At 35.7% G+C, this 26,692-nt stretch overlaps 1 protein-coding gene across 1 annotated transcript in view; it reads right to left on the bottom strand.

Moving 5' to 3' along the window:
* LOC137925010 (putative serine protease F56F10.1) overlaps positions 1-26,005 on the bottom strand; it is a 39,417-nt gene extending 13,412 nt beyond the window's left edge. The window contains 4 exon segments of the mRNA XM_068768438.1: positions 3,337-3,447; positions 22,185-22,363; positions 23,539-23,690; positions 25,956-26,005. Of these exon segments, the coding sequence (XP_068624539.1) occupies positions 3,337-3,447; positions 22,185-22,363; positions 23,539-23,690; positions 25,956-25,959 (446 nt within the window). The 5' untranslated portion in view covers positions 25,960-26,005.
* Positions 26,006-26,692: the final 687 nt, after the last annotated feature.

Here is a 26,692-nt window from a genome sequence, read left to right as displayed (position 1 = left end):
AAACCTAAAATAAATGGTTCAAAGCTTCACGACTAACTTGATAAACTTGCAAGAAAGATTATCAACTTGAGGCATTCAGAGTTACTTTATTTTGTACTAGATGGCGTTAGGTGCATTTTAAATCGCACGTTATATACTTCTATTCATTTAAAGGAACGTCTAGCTGCGAGGTTCACTGATTCCTTTTCGAACGCAAATTTGTCGTCCATTTTTTGGACCTATCATATACAACATATACATGTTATGTCACTACATATTTTTAAGAAAATAATTAGGAAATATTTACTAGACTTATGATTATTTATCTGTTAGTTCATTTTTCTTTTCTTTCCGTTTCTTTATTCTTTCCGAGACGAGTGCGATCAAAATCAGTTTTTATACCTTTTTGATTATAAGTATATATCTTATATACATATGTATGTATGTTTTGTACACGTTATTTATACTTCTACTGTTTCCATATTATGGTTGTCTGTACGAAATTGCCTCGTGTGTTAAGACTGCCCATTGTTCTCTTTTGTTTATTATTATAAAACTATTTATATGTTTCCTAGCGTGTACAATAAAGAACATTATATAAATAAAATACTTTACAGAGTTGGTACAGTTACTACGCAAAGAGGAAGTTTTATTTAAATATGACACTTGTAATATTCCTGTCTGTTTATTAAGGAATCTCCTTGCTCCGTTTTACCCTCTACATAATCCAGGTACGTAAATATAGATTTGCATATAGCCCAGGTCTGTCTTGTCCGATGAATGACTACTATTCTCCTATCTTCTTCCCATCTACAACGGTCTTATACTCAATGTACTTGACACCTGGTTATGTTCCTGGTTCGTTTTGTTGCAATAATGAATTATGAAAACAAGACTAAGGAGATTCGTAGACGATCGAAAGGTACTTCACCCAGCTGCATCAGGAAGGCTTCATAGCGCCCAGCATAGACAGACAAAGGGGCCTTAAGGTCTGTGAAAATCCCGGACCAGCAAACACAGTATAGAACCTCCCGCAACGTGAACAGATGGTCATGTTAAAGTCATCCGTGGGCTTTCTTTTATGACCTCCGTGTTGAGGTCCTCTCGTAGCCTCTGATTGTTTTGGACAGGGAAGTTACAAATTCGGGTAAAATGAGTTCTTTCAGTTTTTATTTGATTTATGTTCTACATTATCTTTTGTCCTTCATATTTATTTCTATTCATTCCTTTTATGCTTCATAGGATCTGTCATTTTTCGTTTGCAGATCTTCCTTCCTTCATCTACATTCCTAGACCATAGCTTTCTACATTATCACAGACTCTTTATTTGCATTTCTTTTGTTATTTTACTATTCGGCACTAAGTCAGTACTTTTTAGTTATCAGTAGGCGTTGAGTACAAGCTGTCTTCAACCTGGTGTCTTTGAAATCCAGGAGATAGAAAGGAGTATGTCAAGCCGTTGACATTCTACGGCTTTTATTATAATGAGTTCTGATATATTTTGTACATCAGTAAACAGAGGAGTCGTTAAAAAACTAAACTGAGAATGTTGACGTGGATTTACGAAAACGCTAAACGCAGAGGATGCGGCAATTTGTTAGCGCAGCGGGTGGGCGGCGACCGTGGGCAATATCCTTGTCACGGACGTAAACAACTGTTTACACAATGTCTAAATTTAGCAACAACTGTTGTAATATCTCTTCGCGGAATAAATGTGTTTTTAACTCTTCATGACTCCTTGGAGACACGTATATTACATGTGTTTTATGAATAGCTTTATTTTTTTAACTATAATTAAGAATTATATATTTAAGAGGTATGTAAAGAGGTTTTTTTTTCCCCGCTATTGGAGGCCTCTCGTATCCCTAATTAGTTGGGATCAGGGTCTTTGTTTACAAATAAGTTTTTAAAATTTTTCATCATTATTCTTCACTCACTGTCATACTTCTCAATTACTTTTATTCTTAACTTATTTCCATCACAATATCTTTCATTTTGTTCTTTCATTCCTTCTTGCTTTCATCGCCTTCCTTCCTTATGTAAAGAGGTTATAGTTTTATTGGTTCTGGACACCCTGTGTAAAGCGATCACTCTGAAACTGTATCGTAATGAAACAGTCGAATAATTTCTAGCTGTACAAATTCTGCACGGAGAGATAGTCGCCATAGCTTAATATTTCTGAAACGTCTGATTTTTTTAAGGTGAAATATATACTTTTTCTTCTTTCCAGTCGATAGACGCCCACAGCTGGGCACAGGCTTCTCCCAAAGATCGCCACTATGACCGGTTTTGTGCTCCACCCACTGTCATTTCAGACGCGCAATTCTTCGAGCTACGTGGGTGATGTTGGTTCTTACCATATATCAATTGACAGCAAATGAGATAACGAATCAACATGTATATGATAATCTTTTCTATATACCTACATGTACGGATACTATTAAATATAGTAAAAACAGACTATGTGAACACGATTTGATGTTTGAATTTCGTCGTTTTCCGAAATCGATTTTCTTTTATTTCTTTCTCAAGGAAACCGATTTCGACCGCAATGCTTTGATATGTAGTATGTAGGTATCTTTGTAAATTATTGTAACTTTAATTTTTTTTTTTACCTAATACTTTGTTAGTTTGTACGTACAAACTAAATACACTGGATCATAATAAATAAATAAAATTGAAGTGTCTGTTTGTAATTTTATAATAATCGCTTTTTATTACATGCATATAATATCAAAATCATATTTTTATACTTAAATATTGAAAATAATATAAAGTTAAAAGTAATCCTAGAAAAATTGTTTAACGGGAGTGTATATATCTTAGATTTTTAATTACGTACAGTAGTGACAGAGAACTGTAAATAAGTATGTTGACCGTGGTGATCTTTGGGGTAAGCCTATGCCCAGCAGTGGGCATCTATCGATATGATGATGATATTAGAAATGGAAACTGCTGTGAAGTGATGGAGACGGGTCGTAAAATATGTGAATATAGGATTAAGAAGTAAATTAAAAGATAGTAAAACTAAATGTTAAAGTAAGGTAAACAATAGAACAGAAATAAATCAAAATTTTAATGTAGTATTTTTGAAGTAAGACAAGGGAAGAGAGGCGATGTATAGAAGATAAAGTACGAAAAGGAGTTGAAGAGTTTATGTTGGATAAAAAAGGAAAGAACGTGTGAGATTAAGACGAATAAAAAGTGAAATTGTAAATAAAAATCTCATGTGAAAAATTAATAGTCAAACAAGTACCTGTGAGACATGACTGGGGATGAACGAAATGCCCTAAAAATGGGGGCCATGAAAATTTATAAAGTAAAAGGATTAGTATCAACAGCCTTATCTGATCTCACCTGAACCTTCCACTGTCAAAGTAGTCGCTCTGCACGTACTGGATGAACTGAGCCAGGTCTGCAAGCGCCTGGTCAACAGTCAGGAACCTGAGCTCTGCTACCGATGTACCGCTGTAATATATATTGTTTGATATACTATATTTATTTACTTTGCATGGAAGCATATGTCATATTCGCCACACTTGACATGATGGAGTAATGCAGTGGATCTATACTTTGCCAGGCTCTCAAGGCGATGTGTAACATAAATCTGATGCCAATATCTCGGTTTTACCTTGGCCAGCAATGAGTCCCGATCTCAACTCGATTGAGCATTTATGGGATCAATTGAAAAGAAGTCTTAAAGAGACCCATAGCCACGTTAACAGCCAACAGGACCTCATAAACGCGCTGAAACTCTGTTGGGAACGAATACCCGACCAAAACATCACTCATCTGATTGAGAGTGTTCCAGATAGGCTCAGAGAGTGCATACGGAGCAAAGGAGGTCCTACTCGATACTAAAGAAAAGCTCCCGGCAAGTTTATTAAAAACAAACAGTGACTATAAAAGTTTTTATTGACAGTCTACTTAGTGCTCATTTTCTCTAAAAATGTGTATTTCAGTGTATTGCGATAAAATTAAACAATCCAAACGTTATTCTGTGTTTACTTAATGTGTAAAACTCTAATTTAACATCGACTAATTGTTAAAATTTAATAATCATGTATGCACATAAATTAAGGGGCAAAATGATGGTGGGCCCTATTTTGTTTTGAGTAGTATATATGAATGTGTATATATGTAGTGAATCCGTGTGTCTTTTTGTCTGAATAAAGGAAATGGGGAAACTCTGAAATGAAGTCTATTGAATAGGGGTAAACTGGCAACTTTTTGCCTATGCCCTAAACCCTGCATGGTTAACAATGAACCTCTTTGCTTATCTCTAAGTCGTCTACTAATGGTTGTTGTTATTCTACACATGTCCCGGACTTGTGTTACATACAGGCTCAGGAGGTGTCCTGGTGTAAAACACAGCCAAATCTTCCCCGGTATATCCAAGTCTTGGAAAGGTACTTTAAACATGGACTTAACAAATGACCCAAAGTTGATATTAGACGTTAACAGTTCGAGTTTGTATTAGACTCAGAGTGAAAATAAAAGTGTATGAAATGTATGTTACAAACTACATGTGGTCATATTCGTGTAGACCTAAAAAACTACAATAATAATAGTAAAGTATAATAATAATAATGATGATAATAATAATTATGATTATTATTATAATAATAAATATAATAATAAGAATAAAATAAATAATAATTATTATATTATTTTGTCTTTTAAATGTCTGCTTTTATTTTAGGTATTTATAAGAAAGATGATGAAACTGACAGCTAGAATTACAATACCCAATTAACTCAATTTGAAGCAAACAGATGGCGCCACATGTAGCGAATTCGAAGTTGCGTATTACTTATTCTATGTTGATATCGGTGCTGTTAGTCCGAAGGCTTTTGCAGCTTCATCTGAACTAAGTTCACGTAGCAGAAGGGTCATTGAACTTAAAATTGCATATCAAGTAACTTATCTCGGAAAGATTTAATTAAACCAGACGTCTCGTCTTATAGATTTCAAAAGATTTTTTGGTTTGGATATTAAAGATAAAGATTAAAGATAAAAGGCGTTTATTCAACAACTTTTAACAGAACTCTTATTGATAGTCAACATATTATCTATTTATTTATTTAATTTATTTTATTTTAATCTACTCTGCCTCGCACGGTGTTATAGTAATGGAAAAGAAAGTGTAAGAAACTACAACAGATGTTTTAATAAAGTTTAACACAGATGTATACATATACACTTTATATATAGCCTAAATGAAATCAAAACAACCAGGCGACATCGCTGCCAAGGATTCCTGTCATTTAAGTATTCGATTGTTGAATAATAAGGTTTTTGTGTCAATTAATTTTTAATACACCTTTTTAATTTTGTTAAAGGTAATCCAATAATATTTTGCGGCATTTTATTAATATTACGTGCAAAAAAAAATTATCTCTTGTAACAGAGATCTGTAGCTGCCATTTCAACCTTCATATTTTATCGGCTTACTAATCCGTGAGTCTCGAAAGACATAATAATCATGCTAATAATGAAGGAATCTTTCAATGATATTAATTCCGCACGTGTATAAATGGCCGTGGAACTTTGACAACGCAAGAGTTCTGTAATGGTGTTCCGTGTGGAACGATCATGCGGTACATTTAACGGCACAGTCCTATTTCTATTACGATAGGACAACATTGTTGTACGTCTAAATTTTGCTACATTTAACTGTATACTGACTTCATGACCTATAACTTGTGATCACCGCATATATATATTTATATATATATATATTTATATATATATATATTTATATATATATATATATATATATATATATACTAGCTGATCCCGCAAACGTTGTTTTGCAAAAAAAATTAAAGTTTTTAATTAAAAAATGTAAGATAAGGGTTGATCGTAGAGGGGTGAAAATTTAGGTTTGTATGTATTTTTGTATGCTGTATCATAATAAAATAAAAACCAAAAAAAATATCAAAAAATTAAAAATAAAATTTAGGGGTGGACCACCCTTATCACTTAGGGGTATGGAAAATAGATAGTAGCCGATTCTCAGACATACTGAATACGCATATAAAATTTGGTAAAAATCGGTCAAGCCGTTTCGGAGGAGTTCAAGTTCGAACACCGTGACACGAGAATTTTATATATTAGAAGATATGTGTGTGTGTGTGTGTGTGTGTATTTATATATATATATATATATATGTGTATGTAATATATATAGGCCGCATGGCAGGCCTATACCAAAGAAATATAAAAGAAATATCAAGTAAACTTTAGTTAAGAATTTTAGAGAAACAGTAACGATAGTATGCAAATATTATGTGTTAGTCGATATGAGTAACAATATGGCCGCTGTGACGTCACGTTCATGCCAGCGCTGGGCGTCTCCGAGTGTCGGAAGTTAACGACCGAATAGGGTTGTCACTGCATGGAAATGCGTAATTTTATTTCAAATCAAATGTTTCTTTACATATAGTTTTTAAATATTATAAAACCTTTTAAATGGTAAGATTCTGGTAATTTAATTTTAATATTAGATATTATGGAATTCTATCTAGGACCAGTGGGTCTTGGAAGTAATGATAGCACGAGGTCCAAAATGAAAGTGTGTATGTTGCGTTGCACATTGTGAGCTCAGCGCTGGGATCGGTCGGACGTGTCTCACGACTTTCCCGCCTCCCTTATTGCTGACTTGCAATTAGGTTCGCCACTTTGCGCCTCGGTGCAAGGAATTTTTGCACCCAGCTTATGGAAGTGCGAAAGTGTCTGAACTTTACCACCCCCCTTAGCAGCTGTTCAACGCTTTCTATCCTGTGCCCCCCCCCCCCCCCCGCGCTCGGATTGACTACGCTCAGCGTTTGGAGTGTCGGAAGTGACTTCTACTTCCCTGCCTCTCGTTGTAACTGACACAGCTTACTCTTTCTAACTGTAGAGAACGTCTAAGGTCGTCCCTGAAAACCGGACCTATTCTAAAAACTTGTATTTTTTAAACCAATTAAAACCATCAGCTAATCACATGATGTGAAGTATTGTAGAGCGCTGTCTCTTTCGTTCGATATAAATATGGCGCGCCCTGGCGTGGGATTCCCCTGTTTGATTCGCCGCTGACGATGACGTAATGAAGTACTTACAATACATTTCGGACGCGGTTACAGATTTTATATATTTGTTATAAATATTTATAAGCGTATGTATCGCCTACTATGTTAACAGAATAGCACAGCTCTTTTGGTAGCTACTTAGTTAAACAGATGTACAATAGAAAAGAATAAGACTCAAAAGTAAGACAGAAAGAGTCGAGTAAGATCCTGAACTAGTCATGAATAAAACAATATAGGTTTAGTAAATAAGAAAAGCTAATAAAATAGATAAAATTGTTTCAAATAAAACTAGAAATAATCGAGTCAAAACTGTGATAATTTATGAAACAGTGGTCTAGAAATGAAGGTGAAAGATGAAACAGGGGGAATGATTTGAATGTGAAGGAAGATGGACATTGTGAAGGATGAAAGAAGAAAGTGAAATAAAAGAATAAAATGAAAAAAATTTTACCACAATTGTAACATCCGTGCCCTACACATGGCAGAGGAGAAACGAAAAACCCCAAAAAGAGAGGTGATTGATAAAAAAAAATAAAAAAGAAATTTAACAAGGTATTGTAATTTAAAATGCTTTGATGCTAACATTAGGGAGTACAATCTGATTATAGTTTCTATTAAATCTCACTTCTTATGGAAGGCTCTTATGAATAAAGAAAGTGTAAATATTGCGTTGAAAATAAAATAAATAATGATATTATTTTCATATACAGATAGAGAAAATTAAAGCACATGTCTCTAGCTGTCAAATGTTTCAAAATAATAAAATCCAATAATAGTATTGGATTATATAGAACCTCTTTATATATTTATTTGTTTTTTCTACTTCTTGTATTGATAGTTTGTGTTGCGATGCAGTTTTGTTTGTAGGTTCGTTTTGTCAGTCTGTTACGTATTAGACTAGCGTCACCTAGTTTAGTAAAATTATAATTAAATCACCGCCATCATTTGTTACCCTTTCGTGTGCAAAAAAATTCACACGCCTTAACCATTGTATCCCTTATTTATGTTCAACATTTCTTCTTACTTCCACGCTTGCAATTCCTTGACTCAAACTATGAGACAAATCAACGGTCGTCAAATAATCTTTTACTGCTTTGTTCTTCGCACAAATCTGACTTTGTTCATTCTTCTTTTCTCGTCCGAAGTCTTCTGCTTTGGAATGGACTTTCCTTCGGCATTAGCGAGTCAGCAAAATGGTATAAGTTTAAAAAGAAGATTCGAGACTTATTGACGGAAGATTCTTCATAACTATCTAATAACATATATATATAGTGTGTATGATATATATAATATAACATCTGGTCACCTGCCTACTAATTATGTCCGCAAAACCTTGGGTAGACTGGAAGAGAATGCCTATAGACATTAAGTCCGCCTTTACAAAATTTGTAAAAAGGATAAATAAATAAATAGTAAGTGGTTGTTTCTAACTAAGATATCTAATATATAAAATTCTCGTGTCACGGTGTTCGAACTTGAACTCCTCTGAAACGGCTTGACCGATTTTTACCAAATTTTATATGCGTATTTAGTAGGTCTGAGAATCGGCTACTATCTATTTTTCATACCCCTAAGTGATAAGGGTTGTTCACCCTTAAAAATTTTTTTTTAATTTTTTGACGAAATTTTTTGTTTTTATTTTTTTATGATACAACATACAAAAATACATACAACCCTAAATTTTTACCCCTCTAAGATCAACCCTTATTTTTAAATTGAAAATTAAAAATATTTTTTTTGCAAAACAACGTTTGCGGGATCAGCTAGTAAATATATAAAGTAATGAACGTGCTATTTATTTGCATACTATATTCGAACCGCGGCAGGCGTCTAAACTCTGAGACTATTAAATCTATTGCAGCTGTATAGAATATAATGTTTGTCAAATTTCGGCAGAGTGGTTTGGATACAAACAAGCTTGTGTAACATCGGGTGAACGCCCTGCAAAACGTGTTGTTATTAAGCAAAATTACTTTAAACTAAGGAATATTTTCGCACGCATTATGACAGTTACAGTTGGAATCACGCGTGGGAACTCCGCAATAGAGCTAACAATATAAGAGTGTGAGAGAAGAAGTAATTGACCAGACTCAAATGAGAGTATAATGCCAGTATTAAAAATAGTCTTTGTGCCAGCCCTACGTTTAAAAATATTATTTGTAGAGCGCTTGTGCCAGCCCTGATACTTATGACAATATTGAAATATATTTAAATACGATTAGGTCATACAAATTATTCTTTAATTCGTAAGGCAGTAGTTAAATTTTTTTAACGGTAAAAATACGTATTACACATTATTTGTGTTGCGCTTGTGTCAGCCCTGATACAATTGAAAGCGTCGTATATTTTTTAAATACAAATTAGTTTGCTTGTGCCAGCCCTAATCTAGATGTAAGCTATTAGAAGTGTCAAGTATATTAGCTAGCTTTAAAACATAATTTATTATGTGGTTGTGACAACCCTAACCCGAGTTAGGGCTAATTGTTCATTGTGCGAGTGACCCCGGGTCAGGAGGGCGGCTGACGCGCCCGGTTTTGACCCCTGTCGTCGACTGATGCGCACTTGCAAATAGACAAATAGAACCTGTCAACGGCGGCGTCGGGCTTTGACAGTTGTTTCTGTTCAAACAGCCTGTGACAAACAATAATCATTCAATTTCCTACTCGAGATGTGTAACTACTGGATATATGCTAGCTTAGCTAGATGTGTTGCTAGCAGTTAATAAGACAATAAAACTTACAATGTATTCGTGTAAAAAAGATATTCATTAAAAACATTCTTCAATTTAATTTGATATATAGTAATACCCCGCTTTACGCGACCCCGTTATACGCGGTTTCACTATAACGCGAATTGCAAATTTCGCGCTCAAATGCCTCGAATTTCGCGAAAGAGTGCGTATAGATATAATGTAGTCATCAACTTCTCTATGGTGTCTTGACCATCTTTGTGAACTATATAAATAAAAGTAAATCAATTATTCCTCGAAATTGCTATTGTAGGTCGCAAGTTCGACTCTGTGGTTAAAATCTTATATAATTCACACTTTATGCAATTATATATGATTGCCACTGTAATATTTATAAAGCGAGTAAATTTGGGAGTAATATAAACAACACTGCATTACAGATTAATAAAAAAACCTGTCTGTTTGAAATATTACGTTACAACTAGTGTTTTGTAGTGTGCGATAAACTTTTGAATCGTAAATGTAGTCTTTGTACATTATTGAGACACATAAACAAAGTGATCCGTGTGAAATGCTTCTTATTTATAAATAACTAGCTGATCCCGCAAACGTTGTTTTGCAAAAAAAATATTTTTAATTTTTAATTTAAAAATAAGGGTTGATCGTAGAGGGGTGAAAATTTTGGGTTGTATGTATTTTTGTATGCTGTATCATAAAAAAAAATAAAAACAAAAAATTTCGTCAAAAAAAAAAAAATTATGGGTGAACAACCCTTATCACTTAGGGATATGAAAAATAGATTGTAGCCGATTCTCAGACCTACTGAATACGCATATTAAATTTGGTAAAAATCAGTCAAGCCGTTTCAGAGGAGTTCAAGTTCGAACACCGTGACACGAGAATTTTATATATTAGATTGAGATATATAAACAAAGTGATCCATGTGAAATACTTCTCATTTATAAATATTTTAGAAAAATCTAGCAACCCAATATCTTTGATACAGGAAAGAACAACCTTGTATCAACGTGTTCGCTTACGTAAAATTGATTTATAGTTACAGAACGTGTTACCTTATGTTTCTCTTATAAAACCTTACATTTTTACGTAAAATTTTGTAGTCTTCGTTTCAGATCATAAACACACACTACAATATATCTATGGGATATACTACAATCGCCATTCTTGGCGGGTTGAAGATCGCAGTGTGGTATTATAGTACGCAGGGGAAGCTGCTGCCCATCCTTTAGAAATTTATTTGTGAGCTCTGGCAATCCTGTGTGATTAATGCACAAAGTGTGAATCAGAAAAAGTACTTTCGACCTAAGATCGCAAATCTCAGAGGATCGACGTTACTTGGTCTGCCCGCTGCCAATTCAGTGATCCATATACGTTACTTTCATTCTTCCACAAAATTTCTCTTTTTGTTATATCAATGTTTATATATAAAACTCTTATCAAATCATATTCGTTAAAAAATATTTATTTAATCGTACTATTGTTTCGTTGAACCCTGACAGGGTACTTTAGACAGTAATATCTCTAGGAGTTGTATTTGAAATCGTGCGTATGACAGCAAGGGGACATTTTTCGTTTGCAAGCTCGACAAAATGGCGGACGCGGCGGCGCTACTCAAAATGGCGTCGTCACACTTCGCGGCTCTTTGGCCAATAACTGTTCGGATATGAAACGGTCGGCGAGCGCGAGCACAATGGAGGTGATATACTTTGTCAGCTGGCATTGGCAATGGTCCCTCGTGGGGTGACCACGTGTGCGAAAGAATAATGGATAGTGGACTAGGGAGTCCAGCTTTTGTGTTACTACACGATATTTGTCTCAATAATAATAACACAGCTTTAAGGTTTATTTCATTGCATACAAATGACTTAAAATTAGTAATTTTATACTGTCTGTATGGACACCCTCAAGGTAAAAGCCTCCTCCAAAGCTTTCCATTTTGCTCTATCTTTGGCAACTTGTAGCCACACATTACCTGCCGTAGCCCCGATCTCATCAGCTCATCTAGCATTAGGTCTACCTCTCGCTCTGATGCCTCGTGGTCTCGTCCATGTTATGACCCTTTATGTCCGGTCATCAGCGAACCTCGCCACGTGATCTGCCCAGCTACAATTTCTTTGTAGGTAATAGGTAAGTGCATCTATACACGTTTTTTTTTGCGGATGGCTTTGTTTCTTGTTTTGTATTTTAATTTGATATCCAAGTAGCTTTTCTCCATTCTTCTCCGAATTATCTATATTTTGTTACTGGTCTTCAGGTAAAACATCCAGGTTTGGCATCCGTAGGTGAGGCACGGTAAAATCTCAGAGTCCATAACTATCTTCTGGATTCTTGGAAGAGTACATAATGATCACCAAACCCAAACTATTTACAAGCTACAAAGTACTGTCGGCATTCCCGTTCGGTTCTGACCATATTTGGCTTACTATGTTTTTATAATACACATCTTATACATTTTTATATATGGAATAAATCATATAATATTTGTATAAATAAAATCATTATAAATTGTAATTTACATGTCTTATTACATTGATTAAATATTTTTTAACTGAGAATATATTTTTAAAAACATTGGTAGGTGTAGTAGAACTAACTATTTCAAAGGAACCAAATATATCCATAGAAATAAATTCATATGGATTTATAAGCGATGGAGGAAGAAGCGAGATATGACAGCGTAATGTATAAACTGCGATTTAGGCCAATCAAAAGCGAACATCAGTTTTTTGTTAGGATCATTTCATATTTATTTCTTTGTTAATAGCTTTCATTTTTAAAGAGCTGTTGATCCCCCCTGTCATGTGTCAAAGATGTTACAACACGGGTAAAGTATTTTTTTCATTTTATTTTTTATTTCACGTTCTCTCTTCGTCTTTCACAATCTCTATCTTTCTTCACATTCAAATCGTCTCCCGTGCATAACCTTCCTTCTTCTTCGTTCTTAGACCACAGTTTGCTACATTATCAGTTTTTCAAATTTGGTTAAGTTAGACTCGCCGACAAAAAGAACCAAAACTGCCTGAAATAACTTGAATTTCTCGTGTAAAGTGACTGTGGGCGGCGTATGTCGCTCTTGTAACCGATGGCCGTTGGGGCCCAATGGTTCTTGAGAAGCGATCACGAACAGGTAGACGCGGCACGGGTAAGCCTGCCACTGGACTGACGGTATAGTTAAGGTCGCAGGAGGTCACAGGAGGTCGCAGGAGGTCACAGGAGGTCGCAGGAGGTCACAGGAGGTCGCAGGAGGTCACAGGAGGTCGCAGGAGGTCACAGGAGGTCGCAGGAGGTCACAGGAGGTCGCAGGAGGTCACAGGAGGTCGCAGGAGGTCACAGGAGGTCACAGGAGGTCGCAGGAGGTCGCAGGAGGTCGCAGGAGGACGCAGGAGGTCACAGGAGGTCGCAGGAGGTCGCAGGAGGTCCAAAAACAATCGTAAAATATTATCGGGAGGACATTTTTTTAAAAGAATTTCGTATAGTATCATTGTGTTTTTGTCTTTTTATTATAAATAAAGTATGAGAAATAACTTTAGAAACTCCCTAGGTATGAGTTTGGTCAAACTGTTAATAAAAAAAATATTACCAACAGAGATAAACTAATATAAACGTATAAATAAGCTTGTTATATATTTCTCAAGGTTGTGTATAGCTAGGAACTCTTTTAAAGGTAACTATCTTCCGCTGTGATTCCGAGGTCAAAATAGAAAAGGCAGCTTAGCCGCCCTCATGGGTGATGCCTTATATTTCTAGAATTTTCCAAAAAAGTAGAAAAAATATCCCATACAAAATGAAAAGACTCAGAAGTTGAAAATATCCGAAATGTGTCGTCCCTGCTATGTGTAGAGCAGAGAAGTTTGTATTGCGGGTAAATATTTTTTTCAGGTTTTTATATTTTATTTCACAAGATCTTTTATGTAGACCTTTTGTACCCAGTTCTATCTTTCGACGAAAATAAATGTTCGCAATGCTATCTACATCCGATTAAAAAATATGATTTATTTTTTATATCTATATCTCTTGTTGTGTTGTTTTTTTTTTTTTTTTTTTGAATGACCCCCGCTATTGGGGGCCTCTCGTACTCCTATCTTGTGGTGGGACAGGATCTTTTATAGGCAATTTTTTTTTCACTTAGTTTTATTTTTTTTTCATCCCATTCTTTTATACCACATTTCTTCTTTCTTACCCTTTTGCTCTGTTCGTCTATCACTCTTCCCTTTTTCTTTTTACATTTTTTGATTTCTATTTTAATTTAACATTTTTTTTACACATTATTACTTATTCTATAATTATTTCTATCACAGTTTTGTTTCTATTTACGTTTTTAATCTATTTATCTTTTTATACTCTGTTTGTTTTATTTCTTTCTATCGCCCTTTTGGCGATCTCTTTACAAAGGGATATGAACGCCTGTTTGTCATCGCCGCCTATCAGGGAGGCTATTGTCTCCTCCCTGATTTGAACGCCAGCTCTTGTTGTGTTACACAATAGGTGTTAAATATTTTTACAGAAAGTGATTCAGGAATGTCCGTTGTATCGGAGAAGCGTGGTCACACTTGCGGCTGGCAGCGTGCCAAGGTTCGTTATTGTCTGGCGGGGACTTTACTGCGCCCGCCGATAATTATGTGGCGGACAGTTTACTGTAGTGGCTCCGATTCCGATGAGATTTCGGTCCCGCGGGCGCCAATAGGCCCCCCGCCGCCCCCCCGCCGCCCCCCCGCCGCCCCCCGGCCGATAGATACGACGAGATTAAGTTTACAACGACTACCTCCGTCGCAGGAGACGGGGTCGATAACGGCCTTCCGCTCACGTGTTCCGACATTTATTCATTCCCTTTATTCATTCTAAAACGTTCACCCATTTTTTCACATTATAATCCACATCAGGGGTGTGCAACCTTTTTATTCAACGGACCAATTTAATTTTTTTTTGACGGGCCGCACTGTAAGCACTTATTAATATTATGTAAAACTTTATTTTTTATACAAAATATACAAATATAAATGCAAAATAAAAAGTAACAACATAAAATCGGCTATATAATATAGCTAAGAACTTTAATAAGAAATTTCGCAACGTTTTTTCGATACAAGCATATATATAACACGTATTCTAATTTTATAATAAATACATTTAAAAAACTTTTAAGTTAAACGGTTTTTTGATACCCATATTGTGGTGGTTGTGGAAAAATATGTACCTAGTCCGCCATATTGGAACGGCGTCCATCTTGAATTTTAAATTTTGACATAATCATCGTGTTTTACTAGTGTAGCCCTTTCATTTGATACCCATATTGAGGTGGTTAAGGAAAAATACGTAATCCGCCATTTTGTATCGGCGGCCATCTTAGATTTATAATGTTATTGATTATATTATATTGTATTGTCATCTAAATTAAACGTGCGTACCAAATTTCAGATCAATCTGACAACGGGAAGGTGCTTAAATTTCAATTTCTAATTTTGATCCATATAAATTCCGTACGGGTCGAACTAAATAAAACCGTTTAAAAATAGATTGATGAGAGGCGATAAAGTAAATTTAATTTTAAAAATGCTTGGCGGGCATAAACATGCTTAACAGGCCGCTAGCGGTCCGCGTGTTGTTCATCCCTGATCTACATAGTGCTACTTTAAAATTAAAGAATTCAAATTAGGAACAAACAGATCCAGAGACGAATAATGTAACGGATTTAGCACAGCGGATTGGCAAGATGTAGAAACAGTGGGCAAGCGACATAGCCCACGCGGATGGCCGTTGGGTCAAAGGTTCTAGAGCAGTGATTCCCAAAGTGGTCTATATCGACCCCTAGGGGTCTATGACGACCTGCAAGGGGTCAACGTCAGCAAAAAATTTTTTTTTTAATGTTACGTATATTTTATATAACAGATACAAAATTTTATTTTGAGTAGTTTTAATTTAAATTCAATTAATAAATGTACAAATTAAGATGTGTTTTTACTTTAAGTTTTTAACACTAAACTTCACTACAGTTAGAAATTTACAGGAAATCAACATCAGGTGAGTAGGGGGTCTACCCAACACGGAAAAACATGGTAAGGGGTCTACGACACAAAAAAGTTTGGGGAATTCTGTTCTAGAGTGAAGACCAAAGACCAGAAAGCGCAGCGTGGAACGTTATCCCACGAGATGGAGATATGATAAAATCCTACACCAACGTATATAAAACTTAGAGTGATTGTAACAATTGAGGTTCAAGTAGAATTTAGTTCAAGATTCGTAGATATTGTAATGTTAACAAAACCTTACTAGCAATAGTAGATGTTTTTGAAATTTGTAAAGTCGAGGTTTACTTTGTAATTAAGGACCTTACTGTGGAAATTCTGTCGAATCAAATCCCTTGTCAGCAAGTCTCAAGCTTTCATTGACACTTACCGCAGTCGGTCAAACGATTTAGAATCCAATTCGGATTAGATTGACGGTTGAATATTGTAGATGTCTGCGGCGTAAGGCAAACGGAATGACTTGGAACGAACTATTATTTGTACGTCGTTTGCGAATCGAAGTTGGATCGGTTACTTGGTACAGAGGATTACTAAAAATGGCGGACTCTATATATATATAAGAGTGAATACTTGATCATGCTATGTGTACAATAAAAAAACAAGCCTCATTTCAAGAATAAAAGCTGTCTAGGAAGTTGAGGATGTCTTCTGAATGTGCCAATAAATCATTTAACATTCACCAATCGTTAAATATATTTTATAGCTTCTGTTGTAAATGTATTTTATAGACTCTGTGTTTGGCACTAATCGGTGTAACAAAACTCCTGAAGATGCCCCGTGGAGGGGCGAAACACGTGTTGAGTGATATGACGGTTGCGGTTGTGTGATTCGCATTGTTCGCCGCATACGCATTTATCAGCGGACTGGCGGGCGGTGCATTTTGTTGCACGACTACCACTGCATGTGCGGAAGTGGCTAAATATTGGTCCTTTTCTTACTCTTATGGACTTCCGTAAGGTAACGCCTGATTCCATTAAATATTTATTGCCTCTGTTAAGCGCCTTTCATTCTCCCCATCTAGTTTAGATACAGGAAAAATATATTTTTTAATTAATTATTTCACGTCCTTATTTATATTTCTCCACTCCTCTTTCAGTCTTAAAATCATTCATTCGGTCTTCTATACTTCACGCGATCTTACTTACGCATTCATTTTTAGTTTCCTCCTTTTCATCACCTTCTTCACTTCTCAAATATCACAGGTATTGGGTTTCTTATCTCTATTTTTCATCTCAATTTATTTAGTGCTTAAACCATTTTTGCTTATTTGTATATTATCACAGTTGGTATTACATTTGATTTTATTTATTCTAATGTTTTGTTTATAATTTTAATTTATTAACTGATTTTAATTTTTTTTGGATATTGATTCATCTCGCTTACCTGACCTGATGTTTTATTTTTATAAATTGCCACTTTTATAAACCATCTGCAATACCTGAAGGTCGATCTATCTATCGTTAAATTATTTGTACACTCCGAGAAGGCTTTATCCTTCTAAGCCTATGATGTGTCATCAGTGATATACGGTAAAGAAACGAGTTCCATCACATCTGACCTCTTTGGCAAGCTTATAGTCGCTGATCGAGTCTTTACGAGGACTATGCACGAGCTTTCTCTTTCATACCGTAGACTAGTGAAAAAGCGCCGGATTCTTCTTTTTCTTTTTAGCCTATAGTCGCATTTACACAAATATTCTAGTAAGATAAATACGTGGCGTTTCCATATCCTGTACGTTTCACCTGGAATAAATCGCGTAACAATGTCAACCAATCAATAGGTTAGCTAATGCGTTGTCGTTAGTCGGGGGCGCAGTTTTAATGAACAGCTCTGTATGCAAGGGCGGGCGGAAGGGCGGGCGGACGGGCCGGGCGTGTTCCGGAATGCAAACCGAATAATTAATGCACAAACTAAAACACTATCGCGCCGCCGAATATTGGCATCGAGATAAGCGGCCGCCGCTCACACCGTCGCGAAAGTGAAAGTGATAAAATTTTTTAAAACAAATAAATTTTAGGCAAATATGTAATTTAAAAAAAAATCAAATGATAAATTTAAAAAGTTCATCGATCCAAATGTTATTTAGTTTTATTTTTCAATTTTTTATATTAGGAACTGTTGGGTTTCGATATAAAACAAGCACATTTAGTTAATTATTTAATGTTAAGAAATCAAATATGTTACACTTGTAAAATGTCCGTTGATGGTAGATGCCAAAAAAAAGGTCGTCTTTTGTTAGAAGCAGGTGAAAGACGCCGTGCGTTCCGATACACGCACTCAAGTCCAAATAAAAAGTGTTACGTTCGGATACAATATCGAACAGGAACGATTTCAATGTGACCACAGATAAATTGAATCTGAGCTGAACTTGAAGAGTCAAGGCTCGATTAGGCTGTTCTAAGTACGTTTATTAAAGGACTTATCTATGACACAGAACTACACTACTATTGCATCAAATATTCGTGAGCACGTTTAATTTTCGAAACCAAGTATTTTAAGATAGAAGACGCCATAGATTCTTCCAAATTGAGATTTTCAGACATTGTTCTATTGACTTATACAACTTGTATCTATATACTGGTAATTGCAGTATATTTCTATAAAATTTCTGTAAACTTGTTTGTAAGCCATGACAATCCTATATAATTAACGCACAAAGTTTCAATTACATAGTCGAACCCGGAACCCATTATTACAAGTCTCAGTTCTTTACCGCTGGACTACCACCGCTAAGTACGGAAAAGTGTTACAATGAAAATTTTGCTTAAGTCATTCAGTGTACGAAGTACAAATCTTATTTCTATGAGAAACCATTGTTTAACATTTAGACATTAAATCAACACATAAAGAGGTAATAGTCTAGTATGTTTTGGCGAGTCTGTCAAGGCTTCTTCTTTTATATACAGACTGAATGGTTTTGACAGGTTTAATTGACATTTTACATCTATTTTACTTCAATAAAGTGGTGACTGCAAGATAAGTTAATTTTTTTATTAGAATGCGACAGACTAATTACTTGTTGCACTACAAAGTCTGCATGAAAAGATAGAAAACTATTATTGATTTTAATATGTAGTAATTTCTAATTAAACATTCACCACAAAAGACTTTACACGTATCATCTAAATAAATAATCAACCAGTATAAATCATCGATTTATTTTAGAAGAAATATCGCCGACGGTGTGAGCGACGGCCTACGGTATTCTAATCAGAAGCGCTGCGATCATATTACACGGAGCGGGCGTAACTAGCGCCGGCTTCGATTCGGCCGCGCGCCTGCGACCGCAGTGGCGAGCGGCAGCGGGCGCGTGAGCGATTTTGATTGGGCGGTGGAGGGTTTTAAAACAAAATATTTTAATTAAACTGTAATAATCATATCAATAATTAATTTTTTCATTAAAAAATATTTTATTTTACCGTGTAAAATTGATACTATTAGTTGTGCAGGTTGATATGTAGTAGAGTAGATATTTAGAGTAGGATAGAGTTAGAAAATTTTTTTTTAGTATGAGCGTCATGGTCTGACATTTTTTAGTTTTTTTAATTATCGTGCAAAACCCATTTCCCTGAACAATTGTTCATTTTTGAATTATTTGTTAAATAAAAAACATAAAACATTATTTATTATGTTTCATACCTGCCAAGCGCGTCAAGTCACCTTTGGTCGATAAACTGCATTGGTTTTTCGCGACTACTTTGCCAAAAACTCGACTCACATGGTTCCGCAATCATTATATTCCCTTGATTTGGCTCCGTGCAAATTCTGGCTATTCAACAAACTTAAAAAGCCAATGGGGGGACGCCGTTTAGACATGATTGAAGATAAAAACCAATTCGAAGGTCTTGAAGGCTGAACCGGAAAAAGACTATTTCAATTGTTTAGAGAAATGGAAAAAGCGTTGGCGAAAATGCGTTATATCGAATGAGGATTATTTTGAAGGAGACGAAATTGGTTTGGAAGAATAATCAAAGTATTTATATTGAATAAACAAATTCACTTTACTTTTTGATTACAGTTTTAATTCTTAATATCCAACTACAAAAATTAAAATTACATTGAAATTAAAAAAAATAGTTTTGTGTAAAGATTCTAGAACAGACACCCGGACTACTTCACATAGTATTTTACGTCAGTTAGTATAGACATCTCTTTATATGGGGTCGCGTAGTGATAAAAACGGTGAGGTAAATCGCTCCCACTCGCACCATATGCGCGGGTTTATCGTATGAAATGGCTGTGAATTGCTTTGAGCCGGTGCCAAAGCAAATTCAGGTAGAGTGCGTCGCTGTCGCGGTGCTTCTGTTTGAAGCGAGTCTCTACAGACGGCTGTAAATCATTTGAGTCACCATATTGCTGTCGACTTTTAATAACCGCACGTGATAGGTAACTGACCTAAGAACTATCCCAGCGAATTGGTAAGTGCAGACGTTGGGACCTTTAGGGTAACAATAGGGCATCTCTCGAACCCTAGGAAAATTGCGGGCTCAAGGCTTTTACTCATCATACAACCAGCGGTTGTCACTCACCAGCAACCGACACAACACACTACGACAGCCTCTGAGAACAAGATAAGAAGGGACTCGTGGGTACTCTCTCGCGATCCATGATTACGAAAAATATCTACTAAGACGAAGGCATCATCATGGGCGTAACAAAAAGGTTTAGGAGGAGAAACAGTAGACCGGCAAGCCTGTACTTCACCATCAGCATAGTACGCAGATAACCTTGATAAAGTGGTTGGAAGACGATCGTATTTAGCTTTTGAAATAAGAATATTTTCCTTTGACGTCGAGTCAGACATCACGCTCACGTAAATCGACCTGGAGGTCCTGGTCCAATTGTTCACAGAGCACGACGGATTAGAAGGAGAAGAAGAAGAAGGAGTCCCTCATGTACCTGTTACCCAGCGGTGGACTTGAACTAGGAAGAAAGAGACTAGAAGCATCGCCTACCTAATAGGAGATATAGGATGCCGTCACAGATGGTTACAACACTGCGAGGTCATAAAGAGAGTCGATAACTATGAATAAAACCGTCCGGCATTGTGATTAGAAAACAAGACAGCTGAGAATTACAAATGTAGTAATAAATATAAATATTTAATGGAATCAGGCGTTATTTTGCGGAAGTACATCCTAAGTAAGAAAAGGACCAATTTTTAGCCACTTCCGCACATGCAGTGGTAGTCGTGCAACAAAGTGCACCGCCCGCCAGCCCGCTGATAAATGCGTATGCGGCAAACAATGCGAATTACATAATTGCCATCGTTAAACAACTCAACTCGTGTTTCACCTCTCCACGGGGCATCTTGAGGAGTTATGTTACACCGATTGGTGCCAAACACAGAATCAACAAACACTTTTTTTATACTTAAAATATAAAATATAAATAATTAAAAAGAAAATAATAAATAAGGCGACGGATATAAGGCGATGTACGAACATAATGTAAATATGTTATAAAGTGAAAGATATTGTGAAGGAAGGAGAAGGCGTGGATGAAGGAAAAATAAAGAATAAAACACCGAAAAAACATTTCGTTACAAATTAAAAAATCCGGTTGTATTGAAAATCTATGATGGTTGTTTTTGTTATTTTATAATGACTAAAGTCAATGGGACCTTTTTAAATTAGACAAAATTTCTTTACTACAAACCTCTGACATTTCAAAATAAAAATTACTTTGCACTTTAGATTAAAACGATGACATTTTTTATTAAAAAAAATGCAAGTTTAAATTAAAAAAACACATTTAAAAAACTTTTAAGTTAAACGATTTTTTGATACCCATATTGTGGTGGTTGTGGTAAAATATGTACCTAGTTCGCCATATTGGAACGGCGTCCATCTTGAATTTTAAATTTTGACATAATCATCGTGTTTTACTAGTGTAGCCCTTTCATTTGATACCCATATTGAGGAGGTTAAGGAAAAATATGTAATCCGCCATTTTGTATCGGCGGCCATCTTAGATTTATAATGTTATTGATTTTATTATATTGTATTGTCATCTAAATTAAATGTGTGTACAAAATTTCAGATTAATCTGACAACGGGAAGGTGCTTTAATTTCAATTTCTAATTTTGACCCAAATAAATTCCGTACGGGTCGAACTAAATAAAACCGTTTAATAATGGTAAGTTTAAATTTAATGCCGTGTCTTCCAGCTGGCGGTCTCTTGAGGAACTTTCGTTCTCAAAAGCCTTCAGTTACAAGAGCGATGTGTTCCACCAACTGTCACTTTAAACGAGCAATTCGAAGCCACATCGCTAACCTTTGCTCATCTATGTATCTTCTAATGTGATTAAATCACGAATCGAAACTCATATCACCCTCTCCATTGTTTACCTGTTGATCACATGATGATGGAAATGTCTAGACATGTCTTTGAACTTACTTGGTGGGTCGAGTTTGCCCGTAATATCTGTGCTCGGTGTAAAAAAGCCCGGCACCCGTCTTCTGCGCTAACTCGTGCGCAAGCCCACCGGTCACCCATCCCGGGCTGATCGCCCACTCGCCGCCCACGAATATCACGATGTTGTTAGTGGTCGCGAACTCGTTGTTATAATAATAACGCTAAACAAAGTGGGGTCAATTTAGACGTGATTATGACAATACATACATACATTCAATACATATTGATCTATTTTAGATTTAAAAGCTTTAAAACTTTTATGACCCTGCATAAAGAGATTACTTATAGAGAGACACTTATATATATATATATATATGCAAATATATATATATATATATATATATATATATATATATATATATATATATATATATATATATATATATATATATATATTTATATATATGCATATATATATATATTTATACATACATATATGTATATAAATGTATATGTATGTGTGTATATACGTAATATTTAATGGGATCAGGCGTTACCTCGCGGAAGTCCATCCTAAGTAAGAAAAGGACCAATATTTAGCCACTTCGCATTGTTTGCCGCATACGCATTTATCAGCGGGCTGGCGGGCGGTGCACTTTGTTGCACGACTACCACTGCATGTGCGGAAGTGGCTAAATATTGGTCCTTTTGTTACTGTATATACGTACGCCCATACCTCGCTTTGCGTAGTTTCGTTTTGCGTTTTTTTTCGAAGTCGCGTCACTGCTTAATTAGTACTAATTGTCACAGTGCGTCGCAAGATTTTCGGGGTTGCGTTGATTTGGGTTCGAGTCTTTAATTTTTTTTTTAATTTTCTCTTTTTTTTCCAAAAGATGGCAGCACTTTTGTTTCTAATTGCGCCATGCCATCAAAACTCGGGGATTCCCTTTCTGACTAAAAATCAACGCAATTTTAACAGTTTTATTTTTACTTTATTTTGCTTATTTTGAAGTTTAGTTTCAATTACGTAGTGTGTTGTAATTTAGTATGTTGTGCTTTTTTTAAAAGAGAATTATAAATTTGTATAAATTTTGACATGGTGTTTCTGGTTACAAAAAAGGTATATACTTTTCCAATTTGTTTATTGGCAATTAGTTATATTATTTTAGTTTTTTAAATGTTACTTGTTCAATTTTCTTTTTTAAAAAGTAGTATTTTCGTAGCCCTGGAACCTATCTTCGATCTTTACATGGTTTGCTATAGAAAATCTTAATTCACTTTGTGGCGTTTCAATTTGCGTCGTGTTTGTTTGGAAAGTAACCACGACGCAAAGTGAGGTATTGGAGTATATATATATATATATATATGTATATATTTAAAATGTACTGGTGCTCACCATTTGAAACGTTTCGGTGTTGGAAGCATCGAAGTGGTTTAGTCGAACGGTCACCCAGCCGTCCACGGGCTGCGAGCGTGTTCTGACCTCGGGCACTGGAGGCTCTCTTACCCACGCGCCCAGCGCTGAGCTTAGTAGAACTAACAGGAATACTGCCAAAAGAATATATACCTTATTACTTATGGCCGTACATTCAATTTTGAACGCGTGTGTAATACGTATCAATGAAACAAAGAAGCGACGACCCTACCCAATAAGCCGATTTAAAGCCCGTTTGAAGCGCAGCGGGGATTTCCCCATCCAATTAAATGAATGTACCGCAATGGGATTTTTAATTTGTTGCGTACTTATTTGAAATCACTTTTAAAAAGAATTTTACTTTTTATTTATATACTCTGTTACTTGTGAAAGAGCGGACACGACCCACACTCCTCTTAAGAAAAGGACCAATATTTAGCCGGTTAATAGTGGTTATTAATGGTATTAGTGGTTATTAGTAGTAGTCGTGCAATAAAGTGCACCGCCCGCCAGCCCGCTAATAAATGCCAAACACAGAGGCACTAATCGGTGTAACATAACTCCTAAAGATGCCCCGTGGAGGGGTGAAACACGTGTTGAGTAATTTGGCGGTGGCGGTTGTGTGATTCGCATTGTTTGCCGCATGCGCATTTATCAGCGGGCTGGCTGGCTGGCGGTGCATTTCATTGCACGACTACCACTGTATGTGCGGAAGTGGCTAAATATTGGTCCTTTTCTTACTTAGGGTGGCCTTCCGCGAGGTAACGCCTGATTCCATTAAATACCACACTCCTCTTGTTTTATCATTATCATCTTGATCATCACGGTGGTCGATCGATGAATTCCCGGGATCTTGAGTATATCATCAGTTTATCTAATGGGGCGCCAACCCCTGCCGCGACTATCGCGTGATCGCGTTGAGGTCTGTTGGTCATTCATTTTTGCCTGGTTGTCCATCGCTGAACTTAGGGTTCCCCAACAAATGTATAATGGGAAAGAAGATTGGACACAGCATCTTCTAACGACATTTACTAGGCTTTTTTATAGTTCCTCTATCTTTAATCTATAACAAGGAATTTTTCTGGCATCCTTTAAAAATTCTTTTGTAAGAAAAGGACCAATATATAGCTACTTCCGCACATGATGTCGTAGTGCAATGCATGTGCGGAAGTGGATATATATTGGTCCTTTTCTTACTTAGGATGGACTTCCGCAAAGTAACGCCTGATTCCATTAAAAAAATTCGTTTACTACATCTTTCATTTTTTTCATTATCTTCTATACTCTTTTCTTTTATTCATAATTCTTCCACACATCGCCTCATTCCTATTTTCATTTTTGTAGTATCACAATTTAGTTCACAATTTTAAATTTTTGTCCTTGTTTCTGTTACAAGTGTTTTATATTTAACAATTATTTTGTAACTAGACTTTTTTGTGTCTCATTTGCAAAGTTGTCTGTTCATCATGTTGGTGAACGTTCTACGCTGTGCTTGCCGTTCTTGGTCCCCATACCATCATCTTTTACTTAGGATTATGTATAGTGATCACTTCTGTATGTGATGTACACCTAATGAGGCCAATGATATCATTCATCATAATACATGGTAAGACGTGTTCCACTAAGCTAAGAAATACATTAGTGACCTTAGCATAGATGTAGATCGAAAAGTTCTACTGCTTCTTCTTTTCAGCCAATGGACGCCCACTGCAAGGCATGAGCTTCCTAAACCGCCATGATCACTGGTTCTTGAAGGCTTGAAACCTTTTTGAAAGGCTTGAAGAATTGTCCGTAACCAATTCGTCGATCAAAAAGGTTTAACACAGTGATTCCCAAAGTGGTCTATATCGAGCCCTAGGGGTCTATAATAACCTGCAAGGGGTCTACGAAAAAAAATGGGAGGTCCATGAAATGAAAATGGGGGTCCAAGATAGTGTATCTCAACACATACACTGATAGTACCTATTTACTTACATCATACTATATTACAATATCAAAACATTTACATTATTTATAAAAGTACCTATGAAGTAAATAATTTATTATGTATGTTTATAAAATTGTGTAAGTTGTAGGATGTTGGTTTTCGTTTTGAGGTCGCAATACATTTTGAACTTGTAAAAACCTGAGAGTCGAAGTAGAGAAGAAGAAGAAGTAGAAATTTACAGGAAATCAATATCAGGTAAGTAGGGGGTCTACCCAACACGGAAAAACATAGCAAGGGGTCTACGACACAAAAAAGTTTGGGGAACTCTGGTTTGACATGTTAAAATAATATATGCACTAACAAAATCAAAGTAAAATAAATTTATGCAAATATTTTTGTTTACAATTTACACTCTTTTCAGACAAGATCGACGATTTAAATTACTTTTAAAGAAATTTATTTATGTACTCACACATTACAAGTGGTAGCTCCTGTACAACGATTTTTGTCCACACTTGTACCTTCTACCGATATCTTCTATACTGTATAAGTTTTATCTCTTATCAGTTTAATTGTTGATTTGTCTTCCAATGGTGAAACGTTGTAAGTATACTTTTGTTCTATAAGCAGCTAAAATACTCTTACAAAGCATAAGTTACAGAACCCTCTAAACAATAAACACGGAACCCTGAGAAGTGCAGTAAACACGCGTGACCTTGAAGTTATATATACATTCTTGTGTGCGGTTCTCGAAAATTCTAACCGAGTACTTTCTCGAACTTACTAGAACCTTATCCGTAGTATAAATAGATGTACTCCCTATGACGACAGTTCAGTGTTGTTTTTCGCGTTATAAGATTAAGATCTGCGATCGGTGATACAGAGTGACTATTTGGTAAGTTATTTGGACAGGATTTCTTATGCGATCTGATAGCGTAGTTTGGACTAAGCGAAAGTATACTTTGTATTAAAGTAGGGTGACCATCTGATTTGAGAATAAAGGACTCCTTGTGAACCAGTGGTGTTTCATTTCGAGTCAGAACCCACAGTACATAACAATACGATATGTTGTGCCATTATACACATTTGTGAATAATAAAACATGAATGAATAAATGACATTGATAATGAAAAAATATGAAAACGCAAACAATTTGGTGATTTTTTTTTATAATTGTCTCTGTGTACCTAAGGCAGGGGAAGTACGAGA

Source organism: Battus philenor, unplaced genomic scaffold (assembly GCF_028537555.1).
Source record: "Battus philenor isolate CCGP_79_NKW_IND1 unplaced genomic scaffold, ilBatPhil1.0.hap1 SCAF_25, whole genome shotgun sequence".
Taxonomy (NCBI): Eukaryota; Metazoa; Arthropoda; class Insecta; order Lepidoptera; family Papilionidae; genus Battus; species Battus philenor.
Note: the sequence above shows the minus strand (reverse complement) of the source record. Positions and strands in the feature narration are given on the sequence as shown.